Here is an 18,174-nt window from a genome sequence, read left to right on the forward strand (position 1 = left end):
AGATTTCTAAGAGCATCAGCAGTGACCCAAGTATCAAAAGGAACTGGAAAGTATAAAGTTTCAAGAACTGATTTAATGAGTATTACACGAGCACCTTCAGTTATAAGAGAAATCAGTTCAAGATTTAAAATAAAACATATCTGAGAAGAGAGAGAAATCAGATCTGCAGAAAATTATTTGTAATTAGGGCTAGCTGACAAATCCCGCTCTTCAGAAATGAACAAAAGATTGTTTTTCTTTTGTTATTTTTTGTCACCATCATCAAGAAAATTTAGAACTTTAGTGACATGGTAGTTGGTAACATGAAAGCAACTCAATAAAGAAAGGCTTTTCATATTCTAAAGGTAAATCTTCATAAACAGTTTAAAGCCATTAGCAGTCTTTCCAACTTTTCAAACCTTTAACAACTTTCCTTATACACAACCTTCACATAAACATATATAGAACCTGCATGTATAATGTACATGCTTTGCTCTAAGTAGTGATTAACACTAATTCATAGAAAATATGTTGTATGTTGATGATGTGTCTTAAATCATTATCAAGATGTAAATTGTAGTTCCTATCTTGCTCAGCTCACACCTTGCAGTAATTATCAGATGTTTAATATTTGAAATCTATACATAATCAGCCAAGCAGGATGAATCAAAATAAATACATTGTCTGAAGTTTAAAAACATTGAAAAACAGTACAGGAAGGGGGAAATATGATTGATTTCAGAGTTTTAGGGCATTTGACTAACTTAACCCTGTAATGGATTACCATATGTGAATACTGTGTTAATTAGAATTGGAATCAGTAAGTTAAGAACAGAAACATTTTTTACAAATATTTGATATTTGGATGTTTACTGTTTTCTGATTTACTTAATCTAAAGAGGCTAAACATTCCTCAAATTAGAGAACAGCAGTGCCGAGAGTATTCTCCTTTCCATTAGGTAACAGCCATTGAGATATCTTTGACAGTAAAAATGTTCATGAACCAAAATAATGTAAGTAAGGATTAAATGTTGAACAAGCACTGTTGTTAAGATGATTATGGACAACACAAATAGCATTTGGCTTATCTTTCGACATATATAGGGATCTACTATTACCATAACATATGAAGCATTTTAATATATTAAAAACACATACTTTTCATGCTACCCAATATAAAAACTTGATTTAGAAACTTTTTTTTATAGGCACTAAATTTGTACTAATTGTTAGTTGCAAAAAAATTGACTTAATTTTCCAAGTATTTGGACTTTCTGTCTCCCAAATAATATTATAAAAGTGTATAATTTCACATTTTCTTGTACTTGCTTTATTTACATCAAAGTTTGACAGTTCTCTGTTTCAGTTCTTTTGAATAAAGCTGTTTAGAAACAGTGTTTCTTATTGTCTTATAAGAAATTTTATCAATTCTCTTAGTGTACAAAACAGACAGCAATCCTTAGCTAAAATAATACTAACTTTTCTGTAAATTAAAAGTTGGCATATGGTTTTTTCAGGTTCATGCACAAACATCATAGTTTCTTATGTTAAAAATTGGATGACTACATTAAACTTGCTATTTGTTTCATAAGTTTTATTTTTCTTTCACTAACTTTAATTCAAATGTAACAGAGGTATTTAAGTAATGTATTGCCCCACCCCCAGTGGTTCAACTGTAAACTTGTGGATTATAATGATTAGGTATTGATACTCATGATGAGCACAATGCAATTAGCATATTTTATATAGCTTTTCAAGTATTGCATCACAGTTGGTCTGCTGGTTAGGGTGCTTGAGCTGCATTGTGTGGGTTGCAGGATTGAAACCTGCTACTAAATATGCTTAACCTTTTAGTATTTGGGGTTGTAATATGACAGTAAATTCCACTATTCTCTTTTATTAAAGTAGCCCTAGAGTTGTCAGTGAATGCTAGTGGCCAGCAACTCAAAATTAGGGATTGTGACAGATAGACTAGGAGGCTTTGCATTAAACAAAATAAAATATAAAAGCATCACAGTTAAATTAAGTGTAGATTTTATTACAGTGTTTGCATTAGTGATAACCTAATTAAACCACTAGTTACCTTCATTATATTTTATGCATCAAACAGCTTTAACTCTTTAATATAGATTTTAGGCACCAGTATGTCATGAGGAGAAAATAAAGTACTAAGTATCTTAACATCTTATATGTAATTTATTGAAAGTAAAGAAATTCAATTATACATCAGGAGTGTAGTGGTATTGGAGTGCCACTGTGGTACCTGAAGTAGGAGCTGATTCCCAATACTTCAAAAAATAAAAATTATAAAAAATATGTTATTCAGTTTATAATGTCTTTCAGTACTCAACTTTTAGAGTGTCAGAGAACACTTTGGCTGTTAGTGATTCCCCCTTAACCACTTCTAGAGCTCTCTCAGGCCATCCAGCAAACACTTTGTCGCTTTCCCTCAGGACTCAAAAACAGGTGTCATAGCATTAAAATGGTGAAATGTTTTTTGTCACACACAACATGATTATTATGACATACACAAATATGATATTAAAATACTCAATAGAAAAAATTTTGCAATTATACTGGGTGTTTAAAATGTACACTTTTTAAAAGGCTTGTTATTCACATAACTTACAATGAAGGTCACTTTTATTTGTATTGGAAGGAACAGAAGGTATTCAAAGCATTATAAAAGTCAAAGTTGTTAATGCTGTAGTGGAGTTATAAATACAGTTTATTTTTTCTTGCTGCTTAATTTAAAGGAAGTTGAGTTGTATATTTTCTCTTGGTAAAATATGTGTATTCAATTAATTCTAAAATAGTCTCAAATAATTAACACTTTATATATTTTCTTTATTTGAAATGGACTCACAAAAAAATAGGTTTTGAATATGAAATCTCTGTTCTGATGGTGATGTCACACATCTGACAAATTTTGACAGGATTCCAGCACTGTATAGTTTAGCACTACACCAGTTGTACACATTATGTAAAACAACCCAAAAAGATCTTATAATTTGCCATTAAAACCTTCATTATATCATCAAGAGAATGCTAAAAAACAGAAATTGAATAAATTTTAAACCATACACATTGTGTCAGTTAGAATAAAGTTTTTTTTGTATGTTCTGTAGATCTTCATCTGAGGCACTAGAAGAATGTTCTTGTTGGGTAACTATATATCTAACTAGCGAATCTGTGGGCCTATGGACCAAATTTACAGGGCCACTATAATGCAAATTTAATGTTTGAAGTACTACTTTGTCCTTTTTCAGTTTAATGGTCATTGCTGCTATAATGTTAATTTGATACCACATTTAGGGTCCATTTTCAGGGAATCTCTGTAAAAGTGTTTTTGCAAAATACCAGGTTCCCTGAGGGATTGAAAAAAGTTTTACTTTTTTGCAAACCTTGGGACCAAAGTGATTCATTTGGCACCATTTAGAAGTTAGTGAGTTCAGTTGTTTAGAGGAAGGGGTTTTTGAGAAACCCCTGGGTTCCCCAAGGGGTGGGATAAAATTTCTTTCCTTTGTGCAAACCTCAGGATCGAGACAATTCATTTGGTACGACTTAGAAGTTGGTGTAACCAGTGGTTTTGGAGGAATTACATGACACACACACACAATGAATCTATTATATTACTGACTTGGTCATAAAAGTTTTGCATTCTTTTTTTTTTTTTTTATAGGTATCTACTTCATTTGGAATTCATATATCAAATGCAATTAATTTTTATAATATTTCACTTGAGGTAAACATTAAAAAAGAGAAAAACTGTAACAGACTATTAATCAGAACGAAATAGATATTAAAATAGAATGTATTTTAGTAAAAATAATTAAGCAGTAGTATTCTAGTTTAAGTTAGTTCAAATACTTATAGAAATGTTTGTAAATAGGAGCCTTTAATAGCATCACTCCTCTGACTAGTATCCTTCAAGAAAGGACAGTTATGGATACATAAACATGTGATACGGGTAAGCAAAAAGGATATTCAGACTACTCAAAAGGTTTTGAAAAAAATGCACACATTAAATAATCTGTTGTTTTTATTAAGTAAGTGTCTTTTTTACTTTACTTTGATTTGTGTTCTCTTCTTCTCGCAAGAATGGACAGAGACTGACGAACATGGTGCAGTTAAACGTGTTATGCAGAATACATCGTATATCACATCTACAACACAGCAGGAAGCAGGCGTCACTGCACTTGAAGGTAAGTATAATGAGATTTGTTCTATACTGTGTAAGTCTGTGTTTTAAATGTGACAACTATGCACAAATTTGTGTTTGTATTTGGTCTGGTGTTATTCTGTCTTTTCTAAGAATATACGATATCATTACAGCTGTCAAATTGTTATGCATTTAATTTCTTTTATTTACTTGGCATTTTGGAATGAATCACACTTATTATGCATGGTGCAACTGTTAGTGCTTTTCTGTTGTGTGGCTAATCTTCCCGGTGTCCAATAAGTAGTTCATCTGTTCTAATACTACTGACATTGTATAACTCACTGGCTAATGAGTTTATTTCATCTGCAGACATCTCTAACACATTACACATGTTTAACAAGACACATCCTAATGCTCTGTTACTAATCTTCAAAAATGTAGGCTAGTCAAGTTGTTTTTGTTAATCAAAAACAAAAGCAGTAACTGGTTAATAAAAATTAAAAAAAACTATGGCCAACAGTTTCATTACATGTTATATTAGTTCTTTAAGATGTTGTAATACTATTATTTTGTTTATCTGCTTCATTTAACCCAAGTTGTTTGTCATGTAAAGTGAGCTCAAAGTAATTATGGTTTTTATAAAACATTATGAGATTTAGGTAACTAAATTATTAGTTACTTTGTTCTACATTCCATTTGAATTATCTGAGAAAAAATGTATTATTTTTTATTGTTTATGTTAAGTTAACATGTCCTACTATTTAAGTTTTAACCACATCTTTTATAGGATATAACAGTGTAAATAGAATGATCATTTCATAAATAAGTAAAAATAATTTCATTTAAATTTCATGGTACTGAACAAAAGTTTGGTTACCATTGCTAACAAAATAATAAGAATAAACTTTTTTAAATATGACAGTGTGTTTTACTGTGATATTTTTACCAGAACTTCTCTTTAGGCAGGAAATAGTTGTTTGGGTTTTATATATTATCATTGATAAGATTGGATCAATGTAACAACATTAAATAGCTTGGTTATATGTTATATTACTTTAGTTTTATGCAACAACATTGAATAATTTCAATTTATGTAACATTATTAACGTGTTTCGATTTTTGCTGAATCATTGACTATTTTGTGTCTAAACAACACCTAACTTTGATTTATAACTGTATGTAACATCATTGGTTTGTTTTTGTTTATGTAACTTATTGACTAGCTTGAATTTATGTAATACCATTAACTAGTTTGGGCTTATGCAAATACATGCAATAGTTTGGGTTTATATACATACTAATCATTAACTTATGATCAAGTAGTCTAATACTATTGACTTCTGCTTTTATGTAACATTGTTGCATTTCTTTGATTGTTATTTACTTGTTCTGGAATTTTAAAAACTTTACACTGCATTTATACACTGATGAGAATTGGTTGCCATTTGGCAGATTTTTGCTATATGTATTATCAAAGTGGCCATCCACCCAATGAATTTGCTCAAATCTGGTAATTAAAAATGTTGGAGGGGAGGGTGTGCTGGTCCAAAGACAAAAGTATTAGTACTTAAGCTCCATTTGAGATATCAAAGTAGCCAAGGCAATCTAAACTGAAATTGATATGTGAGGCTTTTTTTAACTGGCTGACTGACAGACAGCTGATCAATTGCAACATTTCTTTTGAAACAGAAGGTATCCAAATACTTTTGAAGTATATAAATACTTAAAATGCAGTGGTGAACTATAGAAAAGGATCAGCATAGAGGAAGGCTTTAAATATTTTGCCATCCAACTTAATGGTTGGTGCTTTTCACCCAGCTTAAAATTATATAGAATAGACATTTCTCTTTCATCAGACATTATATTTAAGTGTGAAATAATTTAAATGGAGCTTAAGTTGACAGAGTTAGGCATGATGTGATGAAAGTTGGGGAATATTAGGTTTACAACAAAATTATTGAAATTGTTTACAGTAATTAAGGACTTTTTTTGTTACAAATAAAAACATATTACAAGCATATTAAATTTCACAGATTCCATTTCATTACTTGCATCTCATAATTTATGTTATTTTGCATTGATCAGAAAAATCTAGTTATGTATTACTATACAGAATTTATACATCTCATAAAATATTACATTCATAAAATCAAATAAATAATTAAAATACAATGTTTTACTATGCACAGTAACAAAATATTTATTGAAACTGTCAACTGTTTTCTCTTACAAAACACAACACATTTTGACATGTCTGAGTTGTCTTCAGGTAATATATTTGATTTCAAAATTACACTAAGCCAATCATTCATACTTATTACATTTAGTTTATAACATTCATGTTTATCTCATATTTCTAAGCCAAAAAGTTTGCTATTAGCCCTTTCACTGCAGTTAGGATATATATTTCCCAGTGCACTGGGAAATATACGTCCCAGTTACAGTGATTGGGTTAAAAAAATCTAAAAAATGATATTTTATTTCAGTTAAATTTTATGACATAAATGCAAGTCCTAGGTTTTGTTTAGCAAATTTCATAAAAGAGAAAAAATTACAATCAGTTTTTATGTCTTACCGATCTAATGGATTGTTTGTCATTACATTATCAAATCCCTTCATTGGCCAAAATTTACTGAAAAAGTGGTTGTCACAATGCATACAAATTCCAGTATGCATCATTCTGCTTTAGCAGGAGCATACATAATATTCAGTATCTGCCTTTTAAAAGACTCAATTGATAAATAATTGGTCAGTAATATACCATTGTGGAAACTGGTTTATATAACTATTGCCTCACTATTTCATGAAATGACTAGTTTGTGCTAAACTGGTCTAATCATTACAATTATAAACACTTGTATGTAGTATCTTTTTAAATACATAATAAAATGAAGAGTTTGTTAACTGGTCTGTAATTTTGATCATTGGAATAAGAGTCCAATGTTTGCTGATTATCCTAGAAGTTAACAATGTGAATATTAGGCCCACAAAATGGTCTAGAATGCACCAGAGAGGTGACTCCCAGCTTTTATAGGCTGGAACTTGGGACCATCCAAAAGTTCCATTTCCTTTTGTCCACTCTGAATTATAGACGATCTTTGCTGATCAAATACAATGATATTCTGTATCTAAAATATTTTTCTCTCAGTGCCTATATGTAAGAACTGTATTTTAGTTAAGCCTGCTTTGTTAAGTTTTCAGTAAAGTACCCATCTTCTCCTTTTATTTTCCAATGCAATTTCATTGGCTGTAAAGTAAGGATAAAATAATTTTAATGATATGCCCATGTTAATTATTGACTCTAAACATACTCACAAAAAGTTAAAAAAAAACTGTTAATGTGAAAACTTGGAATAGGTCATTTCTCCAAAAGCCCCCCCCCCCCCCCAGCGGCCCAGAAGTACATCTGTATAGATAGCCCATTGCATTGCTTTGTGCTTAACAACCTGCAAATGAAAAACACTTCTGCAAAACATTAATATAATTTTCTATTTAATTATGCCATCTGAGCAAAATTTCCCTTTTTTTTTAATATATTTTAACCCATTTTTTGTCATATTATTTTCCTCATGTAACAGCTGTATTTAAGTCTTAACTGCATTAGTGTAAGCATTAAGCTATACTAGAAGTGTAGAAGAAATTTTGTAATTCTTTTCGTACAAATTAAATCAAAGCCAACTATTAGCATTCAGAACTTATATTCATAAATATGGGCTGGAATTCTTAATTTGGTTTCATAGGAATTTTAGCATGAATCTCATTAATGCAATGTTAACTAACTGTAAATGGCTGAATCTAGTTGGTTTTATAATAATCTGATTACTAGAACAGCCAACCATAATCCTCATTAATAAATATTATTTGTTGGTACATTTGAAAGCCTTAGTTGGTAATATTTCTGTGAATTTTAACTGTTTTGGTACAATCACTGATGACCATTGATATGAAGAAAGCACAAGTAAAAATGGATTGTTGCTGTTATCAGGTATGTTTGCAAGTTTTTCTATGTGATGGTTCCTTACATTAGTTCATGGCCTGTTGATGCTCACAAACCCTGCATGCAGATACTCACAACATTAACTGCATTGGACTTGAGCTAAATGGCATGTCATAAGCTGAGCTTAAGCTTAGATTTTCCCATCTTAATACCAGGTGACCAAAGTAAATCTGATGTTCAAGAAAACAGAACTACACAATCCATCCTTAGTCCAGGAACATTTCAAGTAGTATTTGGTCCTTTTGAAGAAGCCTATGAAGTTACCAAAGTTGAAGAGAATATAAATACATTATTCTTTAAACCAGAAGCAGTTGCTGATCAGTCTGATTTATTCACAAGAATCAGTGATGCTAGTACAGTGTCAGCTGAGCAAAATGAATCCAGAGTTCAAGAAAGTGTAGCTTCCAAATCTGTCATTAACCCAGAAATGATTAAAGATCAGTCTGATTCATCCATAAGAATCAGTGATGCTAGTACAGTGTCAACTGAGCAAAGTGAAACCATAGTTCAAGAAATTGTAACATCCAAAATTGTCATTAATCCCAAAATGGTTAAAGATCAGTCTGATTCATCCACAAGAATCAGTGATGCTAGTACAGTATCAGCTGAGCAAAATGAATCCAGAGTTCAAGAAAGTGTAGCTTCCAAATCTGTCATTAACCCAGAAACAGTTAAAGATCAGTCTGATTTATCCACAAGAATCAGTGATGCTAGTACAGTGTCAGCTGAGCAAAGTGAATACAGAGTTCAAGAAAGTATAGCTTCCAAATCTGACATTAACCCAGAAACAGTTAAAGATCAGTCTGATTCATCCACAAGAATCAGTGATGCTAATACAGTGTCAACTGAACAAGATGAATCCAGAGTTCAAGAAAGTATAGCTTCCAAATCTGACATTATCCCAAAACGGTTAAAGATCAGTCTGATTCATCCACAAGAATCATTGATGCTAGTACAGTATCAGCTGAGCAAAATGAATCCAGAGTTCAAGAAAGTGTAGCTTCCAAATCTGTCATTAACCCAGAAACAGTTAAAGATCAGTGTAATTCATCCACAAGAATCAGTGATGCTAGTACAGTGTCATCTGAGCAAAGTAAATACAGAGTTCAAGAAAATGTTGAATCCAAATCTGTCATTAACCCAGAAACAGTTAAAGATCAATTTGATTCATCCACAAGAATCAGTGATGCTAATACAGTGTCAACTGAACAAGATGAATCCAGAGTACAAGAAAGTGTAGCTTCCAAATCTGTCATTAACCCAGAAACAGTTAAAGATCAGTCTGATTCATCCACAAGAATCAGTGATGCTAATACAGTGTCAGCTGAGCAAAATGAATCCAGAGCTCAAGAAAATGTTGCATCCAAATCTGTCATTAACCCAGAAACAGTTAAAGATCAGTCTGATTCATCCACAAGAATCAGTGATGCTAGTACAGTGTCGACGGAGCAAAATGAAACCATAGTTCAAGAAAGTGTAACATCCAAATTTGTCATTAACCCAAAAATGGTTAAAGATCAGTCTGATTCATCTACCAGAACTGGTAACACTAGAAGAGCATCAAGTGTTGTAAAGTATAGTTTTATACCAGATAATCAAAGTAAAACCCAAGTTACAGAAAATGATTTTCCTAATAAGGTTCCAAGTATCCCACAACCACTCACAAAGTGTTCTGATTCATTTGGAGAAACCAGTGATGTCCTGAATTTTAGTGAAAAATTGGGCCTCTTAAAAACTTTGACAAAATCTGCTGGTGCTTCAATGTCAAATATGTCTAGAGAAAAGCAATTATCAGAGTTAGTGAAGAAAGGAAAAATGAATTACAGTCTTGAAAGTGAACACATTGAGTTCCCCAAAACTAGTAATACCTTCCAAAATAATTCAGAGACCAACTACTTGGGAGTCCAGCATGATGATTATAAACAGATGCAGGGATACAATACTGCAAAAACTGGAACTATAGAAGAATTTGACATGGCTGAAAAGGAATTCAGAATGATCCAAGAACAGTTATCATCAGAGAATGTTAAAGACAATTATGTAAGCATTGATAACTTGATGGCTACATCCTCAACAAGAAAGGTGATAGAAGGAAATAACAAAACCAGCATAAAAGATAAAAAAATTGACATGTCAAGTATTCATATAGATTATTCACAATCTGAATTTAAACAAATTGATAATTGTGCAACTCATCAGGAGTTTTCAAACACATTCAAGAAACTTTTGAAAGAAGAACAAAACATTCCTGGAGAGATTAAAAAAATAATCTGTGATGGTAAAATGATATGCTATTATAAAAGTGAAAAAGATCCCATATCAGAAACTGAATCTGTTAATAAGCTAAAGTCATCTGTTGTGCCTGAAGTAATTCAGAAGAAACCATCCGGGAGTAAAATTCAAGAAATATCTGTGGTTGATGAGAAACTTGCTTCTGGTAAAAAAGAACAGAAATCTGTGATACCTGGTTTAACTAAAGAATTTGAATTTAGATTCCCAGACTTGGCATTAGAAACTAATAAGAGCTTATCTCCTGAAGAAGCAGAAAGTAATAAACTGTATACATCTATGCCACCAAAAAAGATTCAAGTGCTTGCATTTGAAGAGAAGAAAATGCCTTTGTCAGTTGGTTCTGATAAAAAACATCAAACAACTGTTACATCTGAAGTAACAAAAAATACATATAGATTCCAAGATTTGTCTTGGAAAGAAGAACAGAAACAATTTCAAGAAGCAGAAGCAACTGATAAAATGCATACAAATTTGATATCACAGTTGACTCAGAAACTTTCAGTGGAAGAGAAGAATAGTGCTCCTTTGGCTTGTTCTCTTCAAAAATTCCAGAAAATTACTGAAGCTGAGTTGCCTGGTGATCAAAAAGTTGATTATAAATTCAAAGGCTTATCTTTAGCAGCAGCGAAAAATGTATCTACAAAAGATACAACACTTATTCGAAAACTGCAGGTATCCATGATACCCGAGTTCATTAAATGTAAACTAGATGATTATGATTATAAAATTCAAGACTCATCTTTAGCAGAAGAAAAAATGATGTCTCGAAAACATCCTGAGGTGATTAAAACAAGTCCCTCCATGCATACACTTCAAGAATCTTTACCATTAGAAAATGTTATACCGAGAGAAGTTCACTCAATACAAGAAATGCAGAAAAGTAATGTAATACCCATGGTAATGGAAGAGGAACTACCACAGTACAAATCTCATAAATTTTCATATATGAAAGAGACACAAGGGTCTTTAGAGACTAATAGCTTTGTTCAAAGTCCCCATAGAACTTCACTTCATGAACAGATACAAGAAGGCTTGTATAGCAACAGACATTATGAATCATCTTTAATGGAAGAAGTAGAAAAACAAGTTTCATCACTGATTAGAGAAATTGATAAAGAGTCAGAGATAACTGATTATTCCAAGGAACAAGTGTGGGAAAATGTTGATATCAACATTAAACAAGCACAACAAGAAGTTGATCTAAGTGAGATTGAATATCAAGGAACATTTTCAAAAGAAGATAAATTAATAAGTGACAAAGATCCAGTGGCATATGATAGTGAATATGAAAATGACTCCTCTTCACTTGCTGCAACATCAGAAGCCAGTGTCCTAGATGTTGAAACATCTAGCCTTCCAGAGAGTTTGATGGAAGAACAAATTGTTGGTACAACAAAAATGAAACTATTGGTGAGGACTTGTGAGCCAGGAAAAGAAGACATTGAGACATTATTTACCAAGGACTACATTGACAAAGACAAGCAAGATGCATTCACTCGAATTTTGGTTCGTTCTCCTCATCCAACATCTGAGGTGAAAAGCCACTGCACAAGTTCTTACAGAGTTACTCCGGGTAAGAATGAAGAGTTTAAGTGGTATTTAACTTCTAAAAATATTCATGACCAGAATATATAAATAATATATTTAATGGGAAAAAAAAGGAATTTCACATTACATTCAAGGAGCTCATTGAAAGAAAATGGTTCTTGGCCAACTTAAGAGAAATGTAAATTGAAGCAATTCTGTTAACACTTAAAGAAGTTTGTCAAGCCTCCAGATGTTCTATAAAAACAACTGTACAAGAACTGTAGTTTGACTTAAAATACTAAAAAGTTGCATGGGTATAAAACTATATTCTAGTTCTTTATTTGCAAGGTTTTTCCTAACTACCCCCAAAACCTTTTGTAAACATGGCTTTAATGAAGTTTTTACTATTCCCCATGGTTTTGCTTATTTTGCCAATGATATATGTACATATGAATGTAAAACAGTACCCAAAGAAAGCTTTAGTTAAGTTGGACTGAGATGAAGAATACCATAACTAATTAATTATTTCTGATAATCCTGATGTTCCTTATGAGTGTATAATGACACCAAAGTATAAGATATGTCTGTTACTTCAAAGTGCCAAGAGTTTTTTAAATAACTTCAAATCTATATATTTTTATTAACATTTTGTGATACAACTCTCATTGTCATAAGGCTCTTACATGTACAGTCTCCTCCCGATTTAAAAATCTAGTCAAGATATAAGTCACACTTGTGCAACATGAGTAAAAGTATATATTTATACAGAGGTTGAGTAAGTTGTATTAAAATGATTTTGGAGCCACACCATGTTTTTACGGTCCATGTTAGTATGACTGGTCATACTCTATCTGACAACCATGTAAAATGAAAATAACCTTGCAGAAACAGAAACATTTTCATTGCATAAGGTTGCCATGTCCAAAGCAACCAATTCTCCTTGCACTCTTTCCATAATCCATATAGCTTATGAGAATGACTGTTTCCAAGTGCTCGTTTGAACAATCTGATCAAACAGAAATCTGTAGGTGCTGCATCCTATGAATTAACTGGTATGTTTTCATATGGAATAACATGAATACCCATTATTCTCCAGCTGCTTGAGGTATGCCATGGTTGAACAGACATCATAGAAGCAAATTATGTCCACATGTTTTGTGTTGATTTTCCAGTTGGAGATCATTCATGATTTTGCTTCATCTGTTGCCTGGGGCAAGTAGATGGTTTTTGCTGCTGATCTTTGTGTTTGCAGATTTTCACCTATTACAAGGGGCTGCACTTTGCTTATTGTAGCTAGGGTACGACTTATTATGTATTCGTTTCTGGATGGTCCTAGTTCATCAAGTTAGCCCATATTCCTTTGTTTTCCAATGCCATTAAACACAAGTGATATTGCCATCAGACTACTTATGAAATGGTAAAATATATCAAAATGTAGTTTTGATACATGCCATTCCATGATGCTTTATATTAGCTATAGTTGTCATAAAGGTTGTTGATCTCCTTATTCAAAATCATTTAAAGTTAACATACTCAACTCTCTGTACTTAGAAAATGCATATGATACATCACTAAATGATGCACTTTTATTCTAGTAGTTTTCAATCTTCATTCTAAACTATATGAAATTATAATTTGTTTTTTAAGTTATTGTATAAAAAGAATTAGGTTTCATGCACAAATTGATTTCTATAGTTTTCTATTTTGAAATAAAACCATCCAACATAATTAGAGTCTAATATGACTTGTTCAGAAAAACTAGATTTATAAGAGGTAAAATATTACAGCATTTGATGCTAATACAGTAATGTTTAAGTTGAATCAATGTAACACTGATTTTGATTATTAGTAATATAACTTATTTTATTATTTAAATAAGTAGAATTCATATAGAATATTGGTTTCTGACATCTAAACTTTGTACCTTTGTCTGGTGTATATTTGTTTAATTCATAAAATATAAGAAATAGGATAAACAATAACTGAATTTTAGAAAATCACATTTTTGCTTCATAGTCAGCATCCTGAAAATGTATTGGTAAAACTTAAATGAATTATTTCTGGTGAAATTTACTCAATTCATAACTTTTTTGATGTGTCACTCCACAAACTAAAGCAATCATAAACTTGAGTTCAGTTGGCTCCATTCTTTACCTAACTTTTTGATGTATCACTTTATATAAACTAAATCAGTTACAAAATACAATTCTGTTGACTACTACTTATAATAAGTAAAAAAAAAAGAATTAAATACTTGGATCATTCACCTGTATAATATACTATATAGCAGTTTTTCAAGCAATAATAAAAAGTGATAAAATTTAAAATTTTTACATTACAAGATTTTTCTCAATTTCTGTAGCTAAATGTGAAAAGCAATATATATATATAATGTACAAACTTCACCTTTATGGTATCTCATCATTAACAACTAAATATCTGTATACTTGGTACACTTAAATACAGTAAAAAATATACTTTCATACAGCTAGTAGTGAATGTCTGAATGTGTAGTTATTTTTGGAGGGTTTATTTAAATTTGTTTTACCTATCTTGGCATGAATGAAGAACTGACAAAAACTCTAAACAGTTTATGTTTATTTCAATGCATACATACAACATTTATGAAACATCGGTAGATATTAAAACAAAAGCTTTCTGAAGTAGAAGTACTTTAAAAGTAGCCTATTAATTTTAGTTACGATTGTTTAATGAAGTTTCTCAGTGTATACATTCATATCATCTTTTTTCCTGATTGGCTTCCTTTAACCAAATGTATGCAGGGTTGGCCCAGTGGACCAACACCAAATTTGCCATGTGTATCTTCATGAAATATGGCAAGCTTTTAGTTAAATATACGAGTCTATTGTACACAAACAATCAGATATATTACAAACATATTTGTGATCAAGATATGCCTGTGAATTGTCAATGTCAGTCTAACTCAGGCTCTGACAAGTCAGAGTGTGTAATAATAAAAATACTTTTGTCCATCATACAGTTTGTATATTGCATTTACATAACATTTAGAACCTACAGAACGTACATATGTAGTATTTTCAGTATCCCCGTACATTGTATCTGGTACTTACTCTCCTCCACCGTGAGCTGTTCCTACATCAGCAATATAGGATAAAATGAAGAGTTGATAACTGTGACATGAAATACATAATACCGTGTTGAATGGCACTTTAGAACCTACAGAACGTACATATGTAGTATTTTCAGTATCCCCGTACATTGTATCTGGTACTTACTCTCCTCCACCGTGAGCTGTTCCTACATCAGCAATATAGGATAAAATGAAGAGTTGATAACTGTGACATGAAATACATAATACCGTGTTGAATGGCACTTTGTAAAAGATCTTGGCACACACGCTTTGATCCCACCCATGTACACAGAATTAATTTCAGCTTATTGTTCTTTATCAAGATGTTATTAAAAACATTCTTCTAATGCATATTAATTTCCTATGACATTCATCAATATGATGTTTTGTTACCTTATTGAAGAATGTAGGCTTTTGGATATCATTTTACTTTCTTGTTGGATATTTCCAAATACATATATAGACAAACACATACACATTAAAATTGTTTTTCAAAAATCGTCAAGTTGGATTTTATCAAGTAGATTAATTTCCTTTTCTGTTGTTGGGGCAAAGAAACTACACTAAGATTGGATGTTGATATTTTTTATTAATACAATAGAAATCTTTTCTTCTAGAAACTCTTTGAATATAAGTTTATGTAAATATAAAGAACAATGAAATTGTTTTAAAAATCTATACAGTTGTATTTCAATCATTTCTGAAAGCTATGATTTTTTTTAAAGCTCATATAATACTATTATTTAAAAAGATTTTTTTTGTACTTGATGTCAATGGCTTATTACAGCATTATACTGTTCATTATTATTTACAGCAGAAGCTTTTTAACACAATATTATTCTTTTATGGATGATATGTCTGAAGCTTTAAAGTTTAATAGTGCTCGTTATTGTTCATAATACTGTTTTTAATATTCTCATTATATCATTGAAGTTTGTTCTATACTTTATTGTTCACATCTTTGAACCTTTACAGTATAGGATTGATCTTTATTTTTCATACCCTGAAAGCCTGACCATGTAATCCTGTTTATATTTGTGAAGATGTATATTATAATGCCACTCTAACTGTTCATATCTCTGACACTTTACAATGTAATACTGCTTTTTTCATCACAACAGATTGATAATAATTTTATACAAATCTTTCTTTTACTTGGGCCCACACTATGGATCTCCAAAAAAGAAGAAACATGGTAACTTGGCTAAACACACTGTGCACTGCATGCCACTGTCAATGAGGCTTTTCATTCATTACATGTTGTAAGGTCTGCTAGCTACACACACTGTGCACTACATGCCACTGTCATTTAAAATATGAGGCTTTTCATTTATTACAAGTTGTAAGGTCTGCTGGCTACACACACTGTGCACTGCATGCCACTGTCAATGAGGCTTTTCATTCATTACAAGTTGTAATGTCTGCTAGCTACACATACTGTGCACTGCATGCCACTATCAATGAGGCTTTTCATTCATTACAAGTTGTAAGGTCTGCTAGGAATGCAACACACAAAGTGTTTGTTCATAATGCTACTTATAGCTGTCATTTACAATATATATCAGTTTTAGTAGTATAGATACAGTATAAAAAGATTTTTAGAATATTATTATCAGTTTTATTCTGATGTAATGTCACACATACTACCAGTAAATAGATCATATTTTGCCAGTATAAGGCATTATATGCCACAACAGTTGATATATTATATAAATCAGTGGTTCTCAACATGGGCCATATGGCCCCCAGGGGGCCACGCCATGTTTCTAAGGGGCCACATGTGAATGATGCCAAATTTGGGGGCCACAGTAAATTCTGAGTGGGCCACCTAAACTTCACTGCCCAAATAAAATATTTAAAATTTAATCAAAGGTTCCCCATATCCCCCACAGCTCAGAAGTCAAGTTACCAGACACAACTAGTACTCGAGTAACACACAATTTTTTTTTCTGGTATCTGTGAATGTTTTCGACTCATTCTCAAGAACAGCAGAATGATATAACAGCTCAAGCTAGATTCAAATGTGACAAACATTATTTCAGGATAAGTAATGAAATAGCTAATAAGTTTCAACAGCTCTGGGAGAAGGCAAAGTTGTATTTTTCGCTTTTCCCACATCTTATCTGGTTGAATCTGGTTTTAGTCAGGTGATTTATTTGCTATGAAAAATAAGTAACTGCCTTGATGTTGTGAAGAGAGGTGATTTTCATTTATCACTGATCACACTGCAACCGGACATTCAAAACTTTCAAGTGTTCATCAGGCCCAAGGATCACAGTGAATAAAATGTCAATGATTAACAGAATATTTTTACTTGTATAAGTAAACAGTATGTTATAAACAAAATATTTTAAAACAACACAATATTGTAAAAATAATATTATAAATCAACAGTGTGGAAATAAAGTAACTTTTTTCCTAAGAAACAGCATCTATGAACAGTGGAACCCCATAGATAAATCATACTCAAAAGGGAGCCATATATAACACTGATATAAATGACTGATGTAAGTAGCATTTCGACTGAGATTTTATATTGCATTCCCAGCACACCTGCTAAGATCTTGTATTGAGTAAAAGGCCTCATCAACAATGTAATGCAGTGCATGCACAAGGTGTGTGATTGAGATGCTATCATATTTCTTCTTACTGGAAACCCATAATATTGGGTCAATAAAGAGAGATTTGTAGAAAATTGTCAGTCTTATTGTAATGTGACTTGTGTCACATAAACTACTCATCGATAAATCACCCTTTTGCCTACATAAGCCGTTATATATCATGATAACTGATAATGCTGCTCTTCTTTTCTTCATATATCTGAAACCTACAGTAAAAAAAAACTGTTCACTATTGTCATATCTCAGAAGCCTTCCAGTGTAATACTGTTCATTGTTGTTCCACTCTAAAAAGGTACAGTCTGTTATTATTGTTGACTGTTAATAATTCTTCAAACTTGCAGTGAAGTGTTTTCCTTCTCATTTTTCTAATTGTTTAGGTTTAGCAAAAATAAAAATTACAACCATCAATTGAAGCATTTCACAGCCTTTATCCTGGTTAAGTCAGTTTATCAGCTCACTTGGTACATTTTCCATTTAGTTAAAC

General features: G+C 31.7%; 1 protein-coding gene across 8 annotated transcripts in view; it reads left to right on the forward strand.

The window, feature by feature from the left end:
- LOC106457879 overlaps nt 1–18,174 on the forward strand; it is a 209,608-nt gene that overhangs the window by 172,591 nt on the left and 18,843 nt on the right. For all 8 annotated transcript variants that reach the window (XM_022383936.1, XM_022383937.1, XM_022383940.1 and 5 more), the window contains one exon: nt 4,080–4,184. In XM_022383936.1, the coding sequence (XP_022239644.1) occupies nt 4,080–4,184 (105 nt within the window). The remainder of the gene's footprint in view (nt 1–4,079; nt 4,185–18,174) is intronic.

Source organism: Limulus polyphemus, unplaced genomic scaffold (assembly GCF_000517525.1).
Source record: "Limulus polyphemus unplaced genomic scaffold, Limulus_polyphemus-2.1.2 Scaffold385, whole genome shotgun sequence".
Classification (NCBI taxonomy): Eukaryota; Metazoa; Arthropoda; class Merostomata; order Xiphosura; family Limulidae; genus Limulus; species Limulus polyphemus.